Source organism: Nematolebias whitei, chromosome 12, assembly GCF_014905685.2.
Source record: "Nematolebias whitei isolate Nwh7 chromosome 12, NemWhi1, whole genome shotgun sequence".
In the NCBI taxonomy this organism is placed as follows: domain Eukaryota; kingdom Metazoa; phylum Chordata; class Actinopteri; order Cyprinodontiformes; family Rivulidae; genus Nematolebias; species Nematolebias whitei.
In genome coordinates this window covers 30,474,592-30,484,349 of record NC_056509.1, presented here as the reverse complement: position 1 = coordinate 30,484,349, position 9,758 = coordinate 30,474,592, and the positions used below count along the sequence as shown (strand labels likewise).

Here is a 9,758-nt window from a genome sequence, read left to right as displayed (position 1 = left end):
ACAGTCTCTGTCCATCTGGTAGATTTGAGGTCATCTGGTTCACTACAATAACATGAAACAAGGTGGGGTACAGACTTGCATTTTGCTGTGTGGCTGCAGCTAGGCGTAGGAAAGTTTCCTTTCAAAAACAGGGCTGCCACTTCAAAATCCAAGATGGCCACCACCACATACATGTGTAAATCAGCAACCCCCATAATTTGAGGAAACCATGTTTTCTAGTTTCTATATTGCTTAAAAGTATAGTTTCCTCAAATGATTGGTGTGGTCGGTGCGGTGGCCAAAGATTAATCTATGGTGGCCAAGGGCATCAATAGCCAACCCCTGGCACCGCCATTGTGCCTGGTGGTGGATAAAATTGCACCCTTTGCTTGTCAGGATCCATTGCTGCGCCACCTCTGACAAGAAAAAAACCCTACCTCTCTTTATACCATTGTAACATGTACCCACTTGAATTATTGCGATCCTCGGTGGTTTGACCCAAGTGCAGGCAGACAAGGGGAACAGGAAGTAAATAAAATGAATTTATTAACAAAGACAAAAAGCTGATGTGGCAGCAAAACTTACACAGATCATGGAGCGAACAGGAACAAGACAGACTGGGGAAAATACGAGAAGCACCAGGACGTCTTTATAGAACAATGAGTGGACGGCGAGGAGGTGATAAGGGATAGTTCAAACAAACTGGGTGAGAGTCAAAGTGGAAACACCTGGGCTGAACACTGGGGACAGGTGAGGGTGGCAGGCTGAATGAAAAAACACTGGAGGTTTACAGAGGGTAAATGGAATATGGCACCAGGAAACAGAAACAAAACACAAATCCTCTCATGAATATCTTGAACCAAAAACATTAAGTTGTACTTGCATTTTCTGTTCAATTCCAGTCTAGAAAAACACTAATTTCGAAAATAACAAACATTCACTTTTCAAATCCTCCAGCAACGGGGGACGTCGGCATACTGCGTGTCAGTACGTATTTGTATAGAGTATACAAAAATGCAACCAGTTGCCAAAACATGAATCAAACACATCTTGCATTTGAATTTTAGACTAAAGATCTATTTGCAATAGGTTATGATTTTGCTATGGGGTGGGGGGTTGTTCTTTCTGCAGCTTCCTTCTGCAGGGGTTGCCACGTCATGCAAACTCAACTTAAAGATGTGGTAATATAATGCCCTTCCTGATGCGACCTGGTCTCCAACTCACAACCTCAGGACTACAAGACCACCAAGCTACTGCAGCCCCCGGTTACATTTCTACTATAACATTTTTACTTTTGACAAAGGAAAAGACAAAAACATATTTTTCTTTACTACAACTGATTACCCTGCACATGTATACCAGGTCTATTCATCTAAATTGCTCAGGGGACCACAGTTATGGGTTATAGGGGGCGGACATCCAGCAGTTATTCTCATTAAGTATGGTTGTTTTATGGTTCAAAATGTAGTTTTATTTAAAAATGGACCAATTGGTGGGCCGAACTGAGATCACTCATGGGCCTGATTTGGCCCCCGGGCCACCAGTTGAATAGCCCTGATGTATACAATCAGGTAGTCTTCTGACAACCTTCAGCTTCCTGGAATTACTTTGTTCTTTTTAAAGATCCAGAATGTGAAATCTCAGGAAACAAGTGTAAGATTGTTTGAACGCCTTGAGTTGTAATAAAACACACATTTATTGATCAGTCATTGAATGTCACAAATAAGAGAAATCATCTCGTCTTTTACAGACTCCTGAAGCTTATTGTTGCCATTTAGAGAATCTCACGCATCGTTACGAATCACCACTGGCATATGGAGGAAATAAAATGTAAGAAACACATTTGTTGATGTGCTGAAAATGACATTTTATCGTCAATAAACATTTAAATTGATCATAAAGTAAATTACACAGCAATCATATTTAGAAACAGTAGAAAACAAACGAAAAACAACACAAACTTCTATCGATATTAGTGAGAGTTTCACTCTGCTGCTCTGATGGAAAACTCTGAATCAGCTTGTTTCAGTTTTCAGACATTACGACGAGACTTGTGATTATTTGAAGTAAAATGCTGCCTTTTAGTCTGCTGCTGTGGGACTCAGAGGTGAAGTGACATCCTAAACAGAAGCTGCTGCTTGAGTCGTATTGGCATCACGCGTCGACCAAAGGTTCCAGCTCGTAGCACACTCGTCCCGCCAGGTCTTCAGGGACTTGCTCATCAGCCCTTTCAGAATCAGCTCCGGCGTTTGAGGCCTTCGGGTCGTGACTGGAGCTTTTAGTTTGATACAGCTTATTGGTGCGTTCCCTAAATGGTTTTAGGAGGGAAATCATTAATATAACAATCACAGAAAACAACATCCCACCAGTTTAGTGTCTAAATATATGTACTGTATGTAATATTAATGTAATAAGAGCAGTTCGGATAATAGGTTACAAATTTAAAAGCTGGAAACACGCCAATTTCTAAAGACATAAAAAAAATCAAAGAAAGCAGTTGTTATAAATAAAGGTTTGACACTTAGGTCCACTTTTAAAAACAACAGCAGGTAATTATCAATCGCATTTAACGGCAGTGGACGATAGCATGCCTGACTTCTTGTGTTTGACTGTTAGCATAATATTTCATGGACTGCTGGACATTTTATTGAAACTCCCAGAAAGTAATTATTGGATGTGTATCTACAGAACTTATGGTGCCAATCTGAAACAAGATGGCCTCTTCAGCTGCTCAACCTTAGCAAACACAATCAGGACTGTAACTCCATCAGTTTTACAGATACTGAGCTAAAATCTGGTGTGGTAGTAGCTGGTATGAATCAGGAACTGATCGCATAAAATGTTTCTGAAACTTTGGCATTCACTTTTGAAGTCAATGTTTGTTCTCAAGATATCTAATTAGGTGGCGGACAGATTTGAATAAAACTACCAGGAAGTAATCATCGGATGGACAGCTACTGATTAACGGTTGGAGTCACCTTGATTTAAGATGGCTGCCACATCTAACAGATACAAAAAATACAATATTTCAGTCAGTTTTACTGATTTGGTGAGGCTGAAGTGAAGTCACCCCCAACACACATTCAAAGCTAAAGGTAGCAGAAAGGCTAATTAAAGGTTGCAAAAGGCTAGCTAAAAAAGCAACAAAATAATAGGTAAAGGTAGCTAAATGTTAGCTAAAAGCTAAAAATAGCAGAACAGTATCCATACGTTAAAATTATAAAAGGGTAGCTACTGTATATGTTCAAAGTAGCCAGACTGTGGCTAAAAGCTAAAAGCAGCTTAAGTCGACAAAAGCCGCACAAGTATGCTGATGCAGATTTCAGCATGTTTCAGATAGAAATCAAAAGAAATCAGTGTATTTCTATGTGGAAAAAAAAAGTTGTAGCTCTTGAATGAACTGAATGTTTTGAACAGCTGAAGTAACACAGAGTATGCAGAAGTACATCATTTGTTAAAACACAACAACAACAATAATAATAATAATAATAATAATAATAATAAAACAAGACATTAGGGAGGACTAATCTCTGGGGAACATGGCCACCCTCAGATACAGACTATAATTTAAAATATTCTATATGAACAAACCAAATGTGGCCTGAGAGATATGAAAGAAGCAAGATTAACAGTTTGTTCAAGTGTGAACTAAATAAAACAAACTTAACATGCTTTGACTTTTTTACCTTTCATCCACTGCTCCGTTGCTTTTGTCCTCCTGGTCTTTTTTCAGTTCCTTTAACCTGCTGCTGAACTGAACTACGACACCTGAAAGTGAGCACAGCATCATCATGATGGATCCAGCAGCTGTTCTTGTTAGGACAGAGTAAATCTAGCATAACAAAGTCTAAAAGATTTAAAGCTAAAAATAGCACAAATGTATGATAGTATTCTGTGGACTTCCAAATATTATCAAACAGCTGACTTGTAACAACAGAACTCACTTCATGAACCGATGAACAAATTTTAATGACACATCTAGAAATAACTTTTGGATTGAACCCATTTCAAAATGGCTGCCACAGCTAATCAGTCCTAGCAAACATAAAAATGACTATAACTCTCAAGTTTTATATATATTGAGCTAAAATATGGAATGTACACGTTACAAGTATTTATTCATTTAACAAATATTACAATCTGTGATGTAAAGCGCACTCTAAAATTATTAGACATTAGTTCTGGGGTCTGCAACCTGCGGCTCTGGAGCCACTCTTTGGTCCCTCTGCAGCGGCTCTAAGTTTTGGCCAAAACTAACATAAAACTGAAGTTTATTGGTTGTACAGACAACAAGAAATGTCTAGTTGTAGCAGTTTTCCGGTCATTTCTTTTGCCAACATGTGAATGATAGTACTAACACAAGGAGTAAAACTTGTTCACATCAGACTGATGAAGCCCTCTGGATAGAAGGCGAAACATCTTTCCACAAAAAAGAAACTGTTCAGAGGACCTGATTGACCATTACTGGATTTTGTACCTGGATAATTGAGCATGAACTTTGAAGTAAAACTTGTTGACTACATAGTAATTTGTTATCCACTTCTTTTAGCTCACTTCCTGTCTTACGGTGTGATCTTTGTGTCAAATCAACCAAATGTTTTGTGGGGAATACGTTTAAGGCAAGTTGCTGAGGAGAAATATGGTAAGTTAACTTGATAACAATAAAAATTTAAGAAAATAAAAAAGTCAAAGTAAATTGAAGTATTTATTTTCATTTTAAAATTCAATTATGTATCCAACAAAACTGGCCTAATTTTTAACTTTATGCTTTATTACTTCATAATAGGATACTTTTTGAATTGTTTCTACAATAAAAAAAAGAAAGAAAAAAAACAAGCCTGCACGCTTGTGTTTGAATTTTTATAAAATTGGTTAAAAAATATATATATTTATATATTTTTTTCTTCTTTACATAAATTTTGCCCTAAAATGTAAAAATATCAATAATTATGAATAATAATTTGATATTTGAGTTTCAAAATATTATACCTACTGGCTGGAAAAGCCTCCTCCAACAAGCTTGAAGTGGGCCATGGGCCACCAGTTGATAATCACAGTTTGAGCAGGTTTTGCGGCTCCAGACATTTTAAAGATAAGTGCTATGTGTTGTCATCATTGTATGTTCCCAGAAAATGACGAAATTGGTTCTCTGCATTTAACCCATTGCAGCTGAGATACACCCAGGTGGAGCAGTGGGCAGCTATGTAGGCACCCGGGGAGCAATTAGGGATTGGGTGTCTTGCTCAGAGACACCACGACGTGGGAATGGCTGGGAATCGAGCCTGGGACTTTCAGGTCCCGAGTCGGCTGCCCTATCTCAGCCCCAAATTATTTATTATTTATTTATTATTTAGTGTGCAAAGGGGCAGAAATGGCTCTTTTGGTCATAAAAGTTGCAGACCCCTGCTTAGTCACTGGTGCATTTCTGTAACATTTAATTGGAAATCTTACCAGAACTTTGCCATTTCTTCCTCCAGACCCATAAACCAACAACCAACAGAAGGAGCAGCAATATTAAAATGCTCACAACAGCTGCAGTAACCGAAGAGGACGAGGTTCCTGCAGGGAGTAAAAGTCAAAGTGATAGATATATCAATACAGTATCCCATTAATAAAAATAAAAAAATGGAACATTTTCCTCTCAGGCCTTACCAGTTATAGAGACGTAGAGTGAGTTGGAGGGAAGGGAACTAAAGTGTACATTGGAAATGTTCACCCCGTAGACGCAGACGTACTCTCCTTCGTCTTTAAAATCGATTTCAGGGAACTCAAAGTATGTCACGTAGAAGATGGAGTAACCCAACGTCGGTTTTGCTGCAGTAATGTTTTTGTTTGACCTTGTCAAATAGAAAACACCCTCGGGGTATCTGGAATGAATGGAGCAAGTGATGGTGAAGGGGCTTCCTTTGGCGATTGATAACTTTTGCGGGCTGAAAGCCACTGGCATGTGACCAGATGTTAGGTAGAGGCTGGGCTTCTCTAACTTTACTGCAAGACAGAGGAAGAGAGTTTTACAAACAGATTTGAAAATGGTAAAGAAAGTACTCTACAAACACTGACCAACAATGTGTTTTGTTTTTACCTATGACTGAGAGATCAGCTGTGTTTCCCTGAGGATAATAGATGGCTTGTTGGTTAGGAAGTTTTTTATGATATTCACAGAAGTATGTCCCGTTAAGGCTGAAGTCCGCCTTCAGGAAAACAAACGTTGCAGCTTCAAACTCAGAGTATTTCTCCATTTGAAACGATCCTTGGGTTTTTTTCAGCACAAATGTCCCACCTAAGTGTTCAGTTGCGACAGTGCAGGTGATTTCCACTTGCTCGCCCCAGTTTACCCGAGGAGAAGGACTTAAAGTGATTTGGGGCTTCTTTAGATCACCTGAAACAGATTGGCGGGTTCGTCACAGCACGATCGGAGGAAAATGGATCATTCATGTATATTTTTTTAAAAATAGCCAGTTTTCTTACCTAAACAGATTACGCTTGCATCTTCAGCGTGCCCGCAGTTGTTTTCTCCAAATCCACGATGCGCACAGTGTGATAGAGCAGATTCTTGGCCTTTACACACCACATTATCCAACCATATCGGACCAGAGCCTCTTCCAAAATGGGCACTAGTCGGTGCAGAGACCGCATGACCGCAACCAAGTTGTCTACAAACCACATCAGCGTTGACCATTTCCCATTCGTCATCACACACGGTGCCCCACTGGCTTTTATAGAAGACCTCCACTCTGCCGGAGCACTGACCCGAGCCGCCAACCAGCCGCAGCTGGGCTGGGGATTAAAACAGAAAAGGGTTTAGTACAGATGCAATGGGCAGGGTGAAAGAGAGAAATAAAAGATTGTGTTTTTCTGGTAGTTTGAGGAAAAAATGCACATGTACACAATAACTCATAAAAAGTTGAAACTAGTTATTTTCCTTTTAAACGCTGTAGTTTGGAAATCTATGTTGTACCAGTCATGCTTCATATTATATATAGTCTGCTCAGAATGTTTCACCTCATTTGTCATACTCCTCATTTCACAGTGTTTGGGTGAAAAAAATGAGACCCTGCCAGATTAAACAACAGTCATGCCCAAAGTTTTTTTATTTATGAGGGTTTGAAGGAATAGTTTGGTCCAGGAAAGGCTTTGCTTATTTTCATCATGAATATATCAAAGGAAAGGTTCAGTTATTTTAAAGAAGAGTTCTGTAGAAAAGGTATGAACAGTCAATATCTTACCTGTTGTAGATAGCTTTTTGAAGTGCCTCAATTTGGCGAGAGAGTGATTTATTCTGACTGGACAGACAAGCTAATGGCTAATTAAAGTGTTGTCAAGAGCAAAGGGGGTTTCTGCCATCTCAAATCTGAAAACTTTTATAGCGGTTCATGTGAACATTATTTTACAAACCCTTACAGCACCGTCAATTTTGCATTAAACAGTTATTTACATATAATTTTATGGTTATTTGCAAATGTAAATATCTGCAGCAGCAGAACAAACATGTACAGTAATGTGCAACTGACATAAAGGGAAAGGTTTATAAAATTGTCAGGATCTGTGTTTTGTTGTGCTTTGTCCCTCCTGTGTTTATTTAGTTCCCAGTGTTTTTCCACTCACTTTGTTTCTGTTCCTGCCCCTCCCACTCTCACCTGAACCTCATTGTCCTCCCCAGGTGTTGTATATGTCTCGTTTGGTTAGTCCCTTGTCAGTGGATTGGGCTTTTCAGCCGTTCCTCCATGCTCCTTTGTTTTGTCATTTTTTTCTGCCACGACAGCTTTTGTTTTTGTATTTATTTAATAAATTGTTATTGTAGTGAACTAAGCCTCAGGTCAAAACCTGCCTCTGAAGACCTTCATGGGACAGGAACTGTTATTTCATTTATTTGAATCCAGAAATACAAATTAGCTCATCCAGAGACTTTCTCATTGTATTCTGAACTAATCAATTGAAAGAACACTCTCTTTTTATATTATCATTACTATTTTTACAATGTCTTGATAATCCAAAAGTGTGTTTAGTTCAAACCATTTTAAATGTTGAAGTGAACTACTCATTTTAAATCAACTATGAAACAGTATTAATGATTTTTTTAATCCTCATTCAAAGTAGAAATCATTTTAAATGTCTATGTTACAAAGTAATTATGCATTTTGATCTTCTGTCTGAAATGAGAAGTAGTGATGTCGGTCGAAAGTCAGAAAGAAGTTATTGGAACGAACTGTCATGTTTTTAAACCTAGCAGACGGTAAATAAGAAGCTACTGGCACCTGCGTCCTCCCACTTCGCCAAAACATTTCTCTGTCTGCTCCTAAACATTTCTCTGTCTGTTCCTAAACATTTCTCTGTTTTTCTGACTTGTAGTAACCTCTTATGTCACTAAAACCACACCCCTGTTGGTTCTTTCAACCAATCAGGACTTCCCAAATGGGACCGGAAGCAGAACTCTTTAAAAAGTCGACACTTCCTAGTTCCAGTAGTTCTGGAGGGAACAGAAGTTCTACACATGAACCGAAGTTCTGGGAGACATGAACCGAAGTTCCATGGAGAACAGAGAGTTCTGCTGAGAAGAAAGACAGTGCGACTTTACAAGGGTGAAGTCCACGGTGGTCATTTTCTAAAGATGACACCTGTCTGGAGTGTTGATTCTGGTCATTACGCCAAAGACCTATTCAACATCTCAGGAGTTCAGCACGTTTGCTGAAATTCCACTTAACTTAATCCTATCTTTCGGGGAAGTTTATTTTGGAAGCTGGGCCAGTCAGCCTCGTGGTCCCAAGTTGATGAGACGCGGATAAATCCCTGGAGGTAAAAAGACTCAGCCTTGATGGACGCCAGGAGAAGACCTCTCTGAAACCCCACCAAGGTAAAGAGTCGACACTCGGGTACCATCTAGCCGAAATCACTGGGAAACGTGCTATCTGGTTTCAAACAAGATAACTCCCCATCTTTTCTTTATTATCTTAGTTAACCCTAAGTATCCACTTTCCCTCCTTAAACTTTACTCCATCTCTTCTATCGCGCCAGTAAAAAGATAAGCTAAGCCTGCAGTAATTAATCCAGATATCTAAGGAAATGTCTGTTGTTTTAAGCTGCAAGTGAGAAATCATGGCCGTATGATTTCTCATTGTAAAGCTCATTAATTAAGCTGTGTTATTGTAATCGATCAGAATAATCAAGTGTACAATGTTTTGATGTTAAATTTTGATTCTGTTAATAAATGACCGCATTCATTTTGATGGGTCAAAGAAAATTAACGTCTCATGTCACTGATTAGACCATCTCCGACACAGTACTTCTAAGCACAATATCACTTAGTCCAGAAAAATGAAAGAATCCGTTTAAATTAAGTATAATATCATGTACTTGAACTAGTCCAGATATTATAAAATGTAAGAGAGCACCCCTGAGCTAAATCCATCTCTCGGCTCTCTCACTACATTATTCTTTATTTTACCCTAGAGTTTCCCTGTGTCTGTCTGTCTACACCTGGGTTTAACTCTAAACCCAGAGCATGATAAAACACATTTATGAAAATTTGTTAAAACATTTTTGGAATTGTGTTAAGTCGGTAGAAGAAATTTTGAAATTGGCTCTGTTCAGACTAGCCATTACTTTGTTATTTTGATCAGAATCATACACTATTTCTCCAAGATGAGGTCGCTCATAGTGCTACCAAAAACAAATAAGATTTTATTTGTTCATAGCCTTCATAAGGAAGCAACTTAAAAATACTGAACCTTTATTATAGTCATGTTTATATCAACATATATATATATATACATATACATACA

The 9,758-nt window shown here is 38.5% G+C and overlaps 2 protein-coding genes and 1 long non-coding RNA gene across 3 annotated transcripts in view; 1 reads left to right on the top strand and 2 right to left on the bottom strand.

Annotated features, from left to right (window-relative positions):
* Nucleotides 1-2,238: 2,238 nt before the first annotated feature.
* LOC119418523 lies at nt 2,239-5,524 on the bottom strand. The gene is made up of 3 exons (XR_005187204.1): nt 5,431-5,524; nt 3,666-3,747; nt 2,239-2,287 (listed from the first exon to the last, which is right to left on the bottom strand). It is a non-coding gene; the product is annotated as an uncharacterized LOC119418523 (long non-coding RNA).
* Nucleotides 5,525-5,620: 96 nt separating this feature from the next.
* Nucleotides 5,621-6,944, bottom strand: LOC119417884. Its single transcript, XM_037685133.1, has 5 exons — nt 6,938-6,944; nt 6,641-6,756; nt 6,480-6,537; nt 6,062-6,358; nt 5,621-5,967 (listed from the first exon to the last, which is right to left on the bottom strand). Exons 1-5 carry the CDS (start codon nt 6,942-6,944, stop codon nt 5,621-5,623), a joined length of 825 nt encoding a protein of 274 aa, XP_037541061.1.
* A 1,526-nt stretch (nt 6,945-8,470) lies between these two features.
* LOC119417883 (eyes absent homolog 4-like) overlaps nt 8,471-9,758 on the top strand; it is a 2,857-nt gene continuing 1,569 nt past the window's right edge. The window contains exon 1 of the mRNA XM_037685132.1: nt 8,471-8,542. Coding sequence (XP_037541060.1) covers nt 8,471-8,542 — 72 coding nt within the window. The remainder of the gene's footprint in view (nt 8,543-9,758) is intronic.

What these genes read in the sequence shown, in the direction of transcription:
- LOC119417884 (XM_037685133.1), bottom strand. An exon ending in AAATGGTCAACGCTGATGTG is followed by an intron (nt 6,538 to 6,640) that starts GTTTGTAGACAA and finishes TGGTGTGTAAAG; the next exon opens with GCCAAGAATCTGCTCTATCA. An exon ending in AGCTGATCTCTCAGTCATAG is followed by an intron (nt 5,968 to 6,061) that starts GTAAAAACAAAA and finishes TCTGTCTTGCAG; the next exon opens with TAAAGTTAGAGAAGCCCAGC.